Consider the following 13234-nt stretch of genomic DNA (forward strand, 5'->3'; position numbering starts at 1 on the left):
AGAACCTGTAAACCATCTCCAAAAAAAATCCCAGAATTGTTCCTGCTGACTCCTCATCTGTAATCTGCTGCCTGCATCCTCTCCAAACAGTAACAGATTGTGCAAGACATTATAGCACCATCAGCACTAAATGTTTTTGTCACTTTTCCTGCTTCCAACTCAATCAGCTGACTTTACTCTTTCACTGGTTCCCAACCTTTTTTCTTAAAGGACGCCTTTTCTATCATTGAATAAACTGAAGACCCCTGACTAAGTGACATATTTCATGGATATTTCATATTATATTCAATAACAATAACCATACAGAGCAACTGAAACTGTACAATTCACCCAGATAGTGAATGCAATAACAGCAGGAAGTTTGTGTAAAATAAGCGATTTGGATGAATTTTGAGCGGATTGTTTGAATATTGCATCAGAGATGAGTTTTCCTGTTATTTTGAGGGAGTTTTAATACAATTCTGTTTGTATTATTTAGCCTATTTCTTTGAATTTTTGACAATCATGCATACTAAATAGGCTTCTTTTTTTTTTGACAAATTCATTGTTTGGCCATTGTTCTATTAGTTCTTTAATTGTTTTAACTGCGTATTATTCTAAGTTTCCCAGCAGACTACTTATACTTACACACCAAAAACTGACAATAACCTGATATTTTCAGGTGGAATTTCATTTCATTCTCAGTGTGCAATATCATTTTACACTTGTGCAATTTTGTTAATAGTCTGTTTATTGTTAATACTGTATATACTGCTCCTATTTTTATACTTCCTTCTATTTAAATGGTTCATATTTTGTTACACTTTGTTTAGCTCTTTTTTTTACTTTGTTAGCTGATGCATCTTGTTTTTTGCACTATCCCCTTTGCTGCTGTACACTGCACATTTCCCCACTGCGGGACTAATAAAGGAATATCTTATCTTATCTTATCTTATTTTTTCTATTATTATGGTTCACACTGAGCTATGACTTCAAAGCTCAACTGGATATACAACTGGCTGATTTATGTCAGATTTAACTATTAACTCATTTCCATCTTCAGTCCCTGTAATGATGTCACAATGGGGACTAATTGGCATAAGACTCCTCTCATATTTCTTCAACTTTCCGATCATGCACATATGTCAAATACATTATTTATTTACTCTTTAAGCCTCTTAAGCCAATCAAGTCTCTCCTGATATGACTTTTTTTTTATCCTTTTGACATTAATGTCCTCACTCTTATTTTTTTATGTTTTGCAGATTTAATCTTCCTGATAGGACTGAAAAATAATCTCATATGCAAACACCTGCTTTGTCTTCTAATGTGACCCTCCTGGAGCTATGACTTCAAAGCTCAACTGGATGTTTGTGGCTGATTTATAAAACATCAACAGTATGTGTATCAGAGCCTTGAGTTTCACCAGAGACTCAGTGGAGTAGGTGTTGGAGTCTGTATATATAAAAATACTGTGCGGGCTCTGCTGACATCTAGTGGTCACAGTTGAGATCGCACTCACGCATAACAGCACTAGGCTAAACGTATCACTGCGCTTAAAAAAGTAGTCCTTAAGCTTTTCTGATTAATTATTTCAGTCAGCCTTCAGTAACGTCTTTATTAGATTCCTTCTGGACAACTGCACATGTAATATACAAAACAGGCTAAACTGAAGAAATGTTTGATGAAAGTGCAAAAAAAAAATAAAATGAGTGGCGTATTAATCTTGTCAGTGAAGAGGCCTATAACTAATTAGCTTCATAGTGGACACACCTGTTGGACACTGTCTCTAGTCTAGTAGAGAGCTACAGAAACTATTCCTCTAAAGTGAGTATGCTTTAAATTAAATTAATGCAATATACTTTGATATTGATATGACATTGATGAGATTGAATATATTGAGTATTTCTGTAACTTCATGTTGAATTCAACTCACTTGACTAGTTAACTCTTAATTGAATATATCAGTGTTTGAATTATCTACAAAAGTTAAAAAACTGTTTAATTTGGCGCTGTGGTAACCTTTTGTTTGTATGTTAATGTTAGCTAGCCTCCATGTGGCCGCAGCGGTTATCTTAAAGTAGCATGCGCCATATTGTCTTTAAGGCGAAGCACGTGTCTGTTCAATTATTGTAGTTACTTATACAATCATCACATTCGTTACCACTGTATTTTCATTTTACAGCTGTCTCTTTGTTCTTACTCAAAATTTCACAACTTAAAACAAAGAGGAGAGAAAACACAAAAAACTAAACAAGACTTCATCTTAAACTTTAATTTCAACTGAATTCAGAGAAAAAGGGAGGACACATACTTAAACAATCCAAAGAATTAAAATAAAATTAATTAATTAATTTAAAGAAAAATAAATGTGTGGAAGTGTATGTAACTTAAGACGTTTTGTATGATTTTATAATTATCAAATTCTTTTGGTGGCACGAATTTGTGTTGGTAGAAAAAATAAGTAACTAGTAACAAGAGGATGTTTTGTAAGATTGACAAAGTCTTTTTTTTTGCTACATATTTCTGTAACTTCGCTCTTAATTTTGCATTAATTAATAGTATTCTCTTTTTTAAAACAGCTGCATCATTTGAGACTGTCCCAAAATGACTGGTCGGGCACGAGCTAGATCACGAGGCCGAGCACGTGGTCAAGAGACTGTGGCACCTGGAGCGGTAAGAGCAGTCTGTACCTGTAATCTCTGGGTCATTGTACATGATTGTTAACGTTTGCATGACAACATTTAGGACCAGGGAATGAAATTAGCACCTGCCGAATAACAGGGTAGATGTTGGCTGTGGCAGGTAAGAATTTCAGGTCACCTGCCACCATGGCAGATAGGTTTTCCTTATATTAAGAAATATCATTCTTAAAAAACAATTCCTAAATTAAAAATAGTCAGGATTAAGGTTACATGATCATATTTCTACTGTCTGTTACCGCTGACTCAGTGTTTACTAGGGGTGGAAGAAAATATGAGTATTGCAATATTATGTTTAGTGACACTGTATCAATTCTCAAAAACCCTGTATTGATTTCTAATTAATAGTTTACAAGCAAAGATTAACTCAGTCAATACTTTATTTTATTTGGCGATTACCTCATTAATGTTATGCACTGGGTTTAAATCTGAAATATATGTAATGTGTAATCGGTGTGTGCTCAGCTACTGTGTAACACCGACCACCGCGTCAAGTCTAGTATGCATAATGAAATTTGACATATTCATCTTAGTTTGAACAGTTTCCATGATAAAATGTATGGGCTTCCTTTCTTTTTTGAAGAGCCAGGCCCGAGGAGAGCCTGCACCACCGGCTCCCCCACCTGCAGAGGGAGAGCTGGTCGGTAGAGGGAGACAGAAAGGTGCTCCAGGACCCTTTTCTGCAGAAGGTACAGTCAAACACAAAGTCAAGATATATTTCTTTCTTGTGCCAAATGATCTTTGCTATTACTTGCTTATGAAAGTCTGCGTGGAAATGCAATTAGAAATGTGGATTGACAGAAAAGTCTTGTGCAAGTGAAAAGTGGTGCAGTTATGAATGCACTGTTTTTTCAGCCCATTGTCTACACTTTCCCCAGACCAAGAGAAAAGTTAACCATTGCAAGGACTGCAGTGCAGGAAAATTGAGTGTTTTAAACAAGGAGATTAAAAATACATTAGAAAATAGGTGTTCACTGAACTTGTGCTAGTCCATAAAACATTTCCTATGCACATCATACTATTGTACAGGACTATAAAGTGTGCAAACAAAGTCCTGCTCTCACAGCGTGTATTACATTTTTAAGTTTGAGTTATGCATCGCAATGTACACAAACTGTTTGTGACTGTCTCAATTTGTTTTCATTAGCTGTTCTACAGATTTCAGCTGGATTTCAGCAGATGAAGCTGGCAGAACGAGGTGGACGCCGCCGCGATTTTAATGACACCGGGGTTAACACCCGGCAGGCTATGGAGCATGTCAAGGACTCAAAGTCTGGTCAGTCATCATTTGAAATTAACGCTCACTAACCCAGCAAATCTACATTTTATAATTGATGGAGAGGATTATATATATTTTTTAAAATTGTGTGCACTTTCTCAGGAACATCTGGTGCTCCCATTGCTTTGACGGCAAACTTCTTTCGCATCCTGTCCCGTCCTCGGTGGCTGCTGTATCAGTACCATGTGGACTACAACCCACCAATGGAGGCTCGTCGCCTGAGATCTGCCCTCCTCTTTCAGCACGAGGAAGTACTTGGCTCAGCGCGGAGCTTTGATGGAGCTCTGCTTTTCTTGCCTCACAGATTGCAAAACAAGGTAATCTGATATTTCAAAAAGAAGAGAAGACTGTTTTTAACAATTGTTGAGAATAAAGAATTTAAGACAGAAAAAAATATTCTGTCTAATCGTACTTTTGGAAATTTCCATCCACAAGTCCCCAGAATAGCTTGCACCCTACTAGACCAGAGTTAACAATCAATTGAGATTGTCATCATTAGAGCCCCCATGAGCAAATAGCTAATAGCTTTTTAAACTTTGTCTAAGATCGTGTTATTTTGCTTAGCCTTTGCAAAAATATTATTTGTAATTTGATTTGACTGTTCTATGGTAACTTAATTTGGATGGAGGTTTTGATTGGTAAATTATAAAATGTTGTTCCCTCCAGACAAACGTTGGTTTCCTTCCTGTCTATCCTTGTGTTTAGGAGACTGTGCTCCACAGCGAGACGAGGATGGGAGAGAAGGTTCAGATAACTGTCACCTTGACAAATGAACTGCCGCCCACATCACCAGTGTGCATTCAGTTTTACAACATCATATTCAGAAGGTAAATCTTTCGGTTTTCAGGTCTTAAGTGATGCAGCAATAGGACTGAAAGATAATGCATCAGCCAAATGAAACATCCCCCAAAAATTGATTTTGCTTGTGATTAGTGTATTTGCAGATTTGGGTGTTGCATTTTCAAATAGAACATCTGATTATAAAAGCTTAGATACCAATAAAATTCACCACAGCATTTTGGATCTTTGTAAACTTCCAAACAGCTCATTAATGGTGTCATTTCGTTTCTTCAGGATCTTGAGAATTCTTGACATGCAGCAGATTGGACGCAACTACTACAACCCCAAAGATCCACTCAACATCCCGCAGCACAGGTATATTCATTTGTTTTCTTTTGTACAGCTCTATCATGCACAAAGAATGTATTAAGAATTATAGTGTATTTTTGAGATGTGATCCTCCATGAGTATCGAATAAGAGAGTTAATGGCAGGAATACATGTCAACACAAGTAAAACATTTTATATGACATGTAATTTTCTCACTTTATTACACCAATCTTTTAAATACACACTACATTAGAGTTATTCACAGCCCAGTATAGGAACAGTAGATTGACTTTTTTTCAACATGGCCTTAATAAAAGTTGTTCCTCATTATTTGTGTATAGTATATCTGAAGTTGAGACTCAATAATTACAGGCTGGCTAATCTCAGTTATATCTGCGGAGTGTGCATCTGTTAGAATGCACTCCCTATGATCCCCAAGACTTGATGTAAATGATAAATCCTGAGATGGTTGATCAATCTACTGCACTTTAATGCAATACAAACATTGTGTGTGGCTCCTGTCTGTCCTAGGCTGACCATCTGGCCAGGCTACTCCACCACCATTTTGCAGTACGAGACCTCCATTATGCTGTGCACTGACGTGAGCCACAAGGTGCTGCGGAGTGAGACGGTCCTTGACTTTATGGCCAACCTGAGGCAGAAGTGTGGAAATCAACGCTTCCCTGAGATCTGTGCTAAGGAGCTTGTTGGACTCATAGTCCTCACCAAGTAGGATCCACATTTCACACACACACACACACACACACACACACACATTCTTGGATTAATATACAGAAGTCTTGCATCTTTATAATACTAGGCTTGGGAGTGACATTTATCGGCTGATATTTATCCTTTTATCGCTCACCTTAAACCCTAACGGTGACTATATCAAACATGCAATATCGTTGACGAAAAAAGACGAGACTAAATTGTAGTTTAAAAACATTACCAAAATCTCTTTATTTTTGTCTCCTTCCACCTTGTCTTTCCCTTCTTGTCTCACACCTCAATCCTGATAATTGTGCTACTATAATGCATAAAGTTTGCGGTTCAGGTGGTTGAGTAGCGCATATTTTTACATGTTGGGTGGGCGGATTGTCTCTCATAACAGTCCGGTGGGTGCGACTGAACCGTGCATCATTAATGAGCGCAGTCAGTCAGGAGGACTCAAACGAACTGCAAAGCTGCATTCTTAATCATTCAACCTGTGTTTTTCATCAGGTAATGATGAGATAAACATTTTATATGAAATAAGTTTGACAGAAATGTTCAATATAATGTGAAAAAATGAAGAAGGAAAACATTATGACTAAAATCAAATGACTTTTCGGTGACTAAAACGTTTTGAGTTGTCGTCGACTAAAACTATGAAGGATCAAAATTATTAAAATGTGACAAACTAATAAGAATTTTAGTCTTAAGACGAAATCTAAAATAGCTGCCAAAATGAACAGTCTCCTCACTGTCTTTCTTTTTTTTTTTTAGGTACAACAACAAGACCTACAGGATTGATGATATTGCATGGGATCACACTCCCAACAACACGTTCACAAAGGGAGACACAGATATTTCCTTCAAGAACTACTACAAGACTGTAGGTGTCATGCACTCAACACTAGTATTCGTGCAACAATAATTAATATCAACTTTCCTGCCTCAACAGATGCACACTGACACACGCACACAAATATAATAAATGGTGCATTGAACTCGTCTTGGCACATACTTGGTTTTAAGGACTCAGAATTGGGATTGGGCAAAGAGAAGAAAACACATGTAGACTCAATAGACAGGTTTTGAAATTGCTCCTCAAAGTTTAACACTTTTTAGGCTAAATCTAGTAAGTGATGCACCTAAATATCCATACTCATAGATGACTCCTATTCCAGTCTGCACTCAACTATTCATACTTTCTGTTCTAAGCAATACAACCTGGACATCACTGATGGGAACCAGGTGCTGCTGGTCAGCCATGTGAAGAAAATGGGTCCTTCTGGAGGTCCTACTCCTGGCCCGGCCATGCTCATCCCAGAGCTGTGCTACCTTACAGGTGACTATCTCCAGTGTGTGACTCTTCAGATTTAACATAACATATTGGGCATGTAGTGCTTCACCTATAGCAATGGTATCACACATATTTATAAGGAGGTCAGCTTTACTGAAACTGGGAAACACTTCTTACTTAAACATAAACTCATTGTTTTTAAAAGGCTTGACTGACAAGATGCGAGCTGACTTCAGGATCATGAAGGACTTGAGCGAGCACACCAGATTGAACCCAGAGCAGAGGGAGGGACGCCTCAACCGATTTGTCAGCAATATACAGAAGTAGGTGATAATTTGGGTGTTTTATCTGTGTACCTGTTGCCAAATGGTCCCTAGTCAGAAATGCTGCAATTAACATTTACTGATATGTGGCCATACTAGAAGGACATTATAGAAATTCATGACCAGCCTGCCGAATGGGTCTAATGAGCATGCGTTAGTGTAGATGTGATTTGAAGGCTTTCAAAATCCTAATTATTCTTTATTAACTCCTACTTGGCAGTGGAGAAGCTTAAACATCACCAGTGCAATTTGTGAAAGGTTAACATTAACCCTGTCACAACTAAATCCCTTCCTGTTTTTAGATACTGTAATTTATTTAAATATTTATCTTCACTGTTTCCCCTAGACGTTGTCCTCATCTCAGCAGCTTGTGTAATGAGTCTGTTCATGTGCACAGAAGTTTAAAATTACAAGTTTTCCTGTCAACATCTTCGAGCATTACAATCCCAGGCATTGATTTAAATCAACATTATTTCATAGGAATGCTGACGCACAGGCGGAGTTGGATAAGTGGGGACTCAACTTTGATAAGGAACTCCTAAATCTGACTGGCAGAGTCCTCCCAGCAGAGAGGATTTTCCAGGGAACAAAATCGGTATAATATGCTTATGGTTACATCAATTTGTTCTTCTGAATTTATTAAATGGATTTATTTATATGATCTTAATTGAGAGATTAACATAAAGATTTGTTTCACCTAGTACGATTACAACCCCTGGCTAGCTGACTGGGCCAAAGAGATGCGCGGGGTGCCTCTGATCAGCGCTCCTCCGCTGGATAGCTGGCTCTTGTTTTACACCCGTCGTAACAGCAACGAAGCCCAGTCCCTCCTGCAGACCCTCAACCGAGTCTCACCTCCACTCGGCATCCGCATGCAGAGACCGGTCATGTGAGTTTTAACATAAGAACAATCGGGTTTCTGACTGGGGCCTCAAAGAGTGATATTATTTATGATTCTCAGACTGGTGCCTGAAATCATTGCATTTTCAGCATCAGTAAAAGTAATTTGTGACAGTCGAGTGTAGAATACATTTAAATGTACTCAGTTGCCAGTTTATTAGGTACACCTAGCTAAAGCTAATGCAGTGTAATACATAGAGGTTCTAATGTTCAGTCATTGTTGAAACTGTTTTAGAGAGGCGTTTCTGTTATTTAGTCTACCCTCATTGATATAAATGGGCTGGACAAAATAATAGAAACACATTCTAACCTTCATGAGGGTAGGATTTATTACAAGGCTGTTATATTAGACTACATTTTTTTTAGTTAGGCGTACATGTTATACTGTCAACTGAGTGTATAACCTTGTAACACTTTTCTCAGGTACTTGAAATATGTCAATGTTGGGGCTGTCAATCGATTTAAATATTGAATCTCAATTAATTGCATGATTGTCCATAGTTAATCGCACATTTTATTTATCTGTTCAAAATGTACCTTAAAGGGAGATTTTGCAACAAATTATGGTTGTGTTGATTTTTGGTCAAATTGCCCAGCTTTGATTACATGATTACGGTTATGTCATTTAATTATTGCACGCTGTTCTTTTTATTCAGGGTCGAGTTCGAGGATCATCAGGAGTCTCTCCTCAGAGCCCTGCAGCAAAATGTTGGACCCCAAACACAGATGGTTAGTGACTGAATATATAATGCATAAACTTCATAAGTTTGACTTTTGTTTATTTACTCAGTGCTTTTACATATCTTGTGAACCTTGACCAACCTTCTCTTTGATTCTGTATTAGGTGGTGGTGGTCCTCCCCAGCAACAGGAAGGACAAGTACGACACCGTCAAGAAGTACCTGTGTGTGGACTGCCCCACTCCCAGCCAGTGTGTGGTTTCCCGTACCCTAAGCCGACCTCAGGCACTCATGACTGTGGCTACCAAGATTGCTTTGCAGATGGCTTGCAAGATGGGAGGAGAGCTCTGGAGTGTGGAAATCCCTGTAAGTCGCATGCTCACTAATGAATTTGTACATTGAGGGAATTAAAAGTTAAGGTGTGTTTTAGAGAAAACAAGATTAAGTAGTTCTCGAGTGGATTAAAGTGGAAGTGAATCAGTCAACGAAGTTTACGTGGTTTACTAAATGGATTTCCACTCTAATCAACAATTATATTACAAGCATGAAAAACACTGTTGTATTGTTCCTGGATGTAAAGTTGAGTTTTACAATGTTTAAACCAAGGACAAAACAGTCCATTTCATAAACTGCCGCTGAAACTGAGATCAGTACTGCAGCGCTGGCTATAGTGTCACTGAAAGAGCCCACTGTCTCCCCATGTCCTGTCCTCTCCACTCTCTCCTCCTCGGCTGTCTCATTCAGACCGTTCAAAGACGTGGTCGCTAAGACAATAAACCCCGAAAGCACTACTTTATTCTAAAGCCTTTCTGAATTAGCCAACCAAAACTACCGTCACATAGTAAGACTTGTCTCCAAAGCACACACCACCGTCACGCACACTGACCGACTCGGTGGGCTGCTGTCAGCGGCAGCTCCGAGCGGTGTGGACGGGGGTGCCCCAGTTGTTGCACCGTGGTGTCTGTCGGCTTGGGAGTATAACCAAGTAAGTGAGTTAGTTGGAGGAGAACGCAGGTAACCTTTGGTCATAAGTTTTACTTTTGTGTCGAAGTTTTGGTATGCTAATGTTTAGCTGGTAGCTAGCTAACTAGCAGAAGCTACCGGGAAAGTCACATAAACAAACACTATATTTTGGGCTACAGAATAAAGTAGTGCTTTAGGGGTTTATTTTCCTAGCAACCCTGTCTTTGAACAGTCTGAATGAGACAGCAGAGGAGAGACAGGTGATCAGAAAGGGGAGAGGATGGGACATGGGGAGACAGTGGGCTCTTTCAGTGCAACTATAGCCTTTTGTCCTTGGTTTAAACATTGTGAATGTGGTCCGTAACTACTTCTAATTAAATGTGTGTGTCGGAAGAAGGAGGTGAGACGATTTATTAGTTTCCATGAGAGTTTTTGAGTCCGTTAACAGGTTAAGGTTGGGTTAAAAAACAAGACGTTTACAAGTGGGAAGTACTGAAGAATGTTGTTTGCAAGAGAGTTAACTTGTTCCACTTCTTTGTGCAGCTCAAACATCTGATGATTGTGGGCATTGACTGCTACCACGACACCATTGCTGGGAAAAGGTCCATTGGAGCTCTAGTGGCCAGCCTCAACCAGAGCATGAGCAGGTGAGTTTCTACAACGGTTTCTTTCCATAACGTACCTTGGTCTACGGTTGTGCATAACATCTGCACAGTCTTTGATTAAGTGCTATAGTACAACCATTAAGTTGTGTGACATTTCTAATTTCTTTATCAAGGTGGTACTCCAAGTGTGTGCTGCAGCACAAAGGCCAGGAAATCATGGACGGACTGAAGATGGCCTTAAGTGGCAAGTTGCTTTCCATAATTCTACAAATGTGTATTTTATTTTAATATACAAGTTAATTCTCTATCAACAATCTCGGCATAACTGTCATAGCTTTGCGTTTGTTTTTCAGGTGCGCTGAAAGACTATCTGAAGTTCAACAACTGCCTGCCTTCTCGCATCATTGTGTACCGAGATGGAGTGGGAGACGGCCAGCTGCACAGCGTGGTCAACTATGAGGTTCAACAGATCATGGACTCCATCAAGTCCATGGGACACGACTACATGTGAGTTTTTCATGTGCAAAGTTTTCACATTTTAAAAGCTCTCTTAAATCGCTGCTGCACATGGAAGCTGTTTGTCAAAATCTCCACGTAGTCACCTGTATTGAACACGTCCGTGTCCTTTGATTTGTGAATGACATTGACAACAGCAGGTTCTGAAACACAAATAAAGCCAATAACTTTGTCATATTAGTTGTTGAGTGGGAGACCACCACACCAAAAGAACTTAACAAAGCTCAACTAAATTGTCAGTTTTTGATAGAGCCTCTCAATCTGCTCGTCATAGGCCCAAGCTGAGTGTGGTGGTGGTGAAGAAGCGCATCAGCAGCAGGTTTTTCGCCCGCATCAAAGGCAAGGTGTCCAACCCTCCACCAGGCACAGTTGTTGACACAGAGGTCACCCGTCCAGAGTGGTATGTTTGTTTTTGTTTTTTTTGCTGTTCCTGCATTTTTTTTTTTTTAGTAGTAGTAGTAGTAGTAGTTAACTGTTGCAACCTTTGTTTGCCAGGTTTGACTTCTGCATCGTGAGCCAGGCTGTCGCCAGTGGAAGCGTCTCCCCAACCCACTACAACATTGTGTACGACACCAGTGGACTGAAGCCCGATCACATGCAGCGGCTTACCTACAAGATGTGCCACCTGTACTACAACTGGCAGGTAGGCTGGCTTTGAAATCAGTGTGTTAATAAGCTGGTTTCATCCTGCATGGCTGTACTCATAGTTTCTCCAATGGTCTGGAGAAACTTTGAGTACAACTTAATAACTGCAATCACACTGAAACGGTCTTTCAGTACATGAGTAGGCATGTTTTATAGCTGGGTACAACGTGTAAATACATTTCTGATATTTAAGAATATAACTGAACAGAGCCAACATCATTAGGCCAATAAAGCTTTTAGAATTGAAGTGCTCTAGTTTATTTTCTCCATTTGCGCTTTAGGGGATCATCCGAGTGCCCGCTCCCTGCCAGTACGCCCACAAGCTGGCTTTTCTTGTGGGTCAAAGCATCCACAGGGAGCCCAGTGTGAAACTGGATGACTTCCTCTTCTACCTATGAGGATAAAAAAGACAAGCAAATTGTTCAGCTCTGACTCTTAAGTTACCTTGTGAAGTCCTCTATATGTAAACTTTAGTTACAAAAGTTCTTTTCAGTTTAAAGTAATATAAGTAAGTTCAGTTTTGCCAAAGCTAAGTGTTTGTGTTTGTAGTGTGAGATAGCCCTGTGTATCAAGTTACGCAGTTGAGAGGTTCGTGTTACATTTTGAAGTCTAATGTCTAAAGACATGATTCTGCGGCCGAAAGCTAACACACATGCTAAAATGATCATTAATGCACCCTGTCTACTGTTGGAAATGCACTGAAGTAGATGAATGTTCAGAGCAAAATGTCACAAGTAACTTGATCTGTGAGAGTTAATCCAAGCCGGTCCTGAAATGAGAAACATTTCAAAGATTTCATTGTATTCACTTAGAACTTAATTACCAATGTAAGTTGATGTTGGCTTTTTGAGTACAGAAAAATATGTAAGCAAAGCTTTTTTTTTCCATAGGGGAACCTAAAACAATTGTTTCTACAAGCGAGTCTTGTGGTGATTTGTAGCGATGCCTGCTCTCCACAGTGGGGATTAAATGTATGCTAAAATGTCACATTTTTGTTTGTAATAATGTTCATATGGGTCAACATGGAGGGACTGTTATTACTGTTACGAATGGTTGTAATAAATAAAATTTGTTTGTGGTATGTCATTTTGTTTTAAGTTAAATCACACATGCAAACATTACAAAATCAATTGACAATTATTATATTTATATAATAAAGTAGAATAAATTATCTATCTTGGTTTGAGCAGTTTACGAGAATGTAAATGTTTGTATTAGTCGCACGGAACTGACATTGGATCGTGTTCCATGACGAACTCAAAAGTCGCTGCACGCCATCAGTAAGGGCAGCTGGTTAAGTCATGGATTTATAAAGAGAACGGGTCAAGTCCAGGTTAAGTCGGCATCGATGCAGGCTCTGAGGGTTTTATAACCCACTTCCACTCCCAGCTGATTAGTTTGGGATGGCACACTTTGTCTAAGTTTAATTTTTAAAGGTAGGCATATTTTTTGACATGTCATAGTTTCTAAGCCCTTATTGAACATAATTATGTAACAAAGACTAAAAACACGCTCTACCAAACAGT

General features: G+C 39.0%; 1 protein-coding gene across 3 annotated transcripts; it reads left to right on the forward strand.

Moving 5' to 3' along the window:
- Window positions 1-1702: 1702 nt before the first annotated feature.
- Window positions 1703-12794, forward strand: piwil1 (piwi-like RNA-mediated gene silencing 1). Of its 3 annotated transcripts, none has more exons than XM_037779032.1 (21): window positions 1703-1805; window positions 2560-2655; window positions 3265-3370; window positions 3829-3957; window positions 4063-4277; window positions 4666-4787; window positions 5035-5115; window positions 5601-5798; window positions 6558-6666; window positions 6996-7122; window positions 7283-7400; window positions 7881-7995; window positions 8102-8289; window positions 8957-9029; window positions 9145-9345; window positions 10486-10589; window positions 10721-10791; window positions 10901-11054; window positions 11338-11463; window positions 11559-11706; window positions 11990-12428. In XM_037779032.1, exons 2-21 carry the CDS (start codon window positions 2587-2589, stop codon window positions 12104-12106), a joined length of 2571 nt encoding a protein of 856 aa, XP_037634960.1. In that variant the 5' UTR covers window positions 1703-1805; window positions 2560-2586; the 3' UTR covers window positions 12107-12428. The 3 variants fall into 3 exon arrangements, with proteins under 3 accessions (XP_037634960.1, XP_037634961.1, XP_037634959.1); XM_037779033.1 differs by lacking the exon at window positions 11990-12428 and adding an exon at window positions 12599-12794 and having other exon boundaries at window positions 1727-1806; window positions 2576-2655; XM_037779031.1 differs by having other exon boundaries at window positions 1727-1806; window positions 2576-2655.
- The last annotated feature ends 440 nt before the right edge of the window (window positions 12795-13234 follow it).

The sequence above is a fragment of the Sebastes umbrosus genome, chromosome 8 (assembly GCF_015220745.1).
Source record: "Sebastes umbrosus isolate fSebUmb1 chromosome 8, fSebUmb1.pri, whole genome shotgun sequence".
Lineage (NCBI taxonomy): Eukaryota > Metazoa > Chordata > Actinopteri > Perciformes > Sebastidae > Sebastes > Sebastes umbrosus.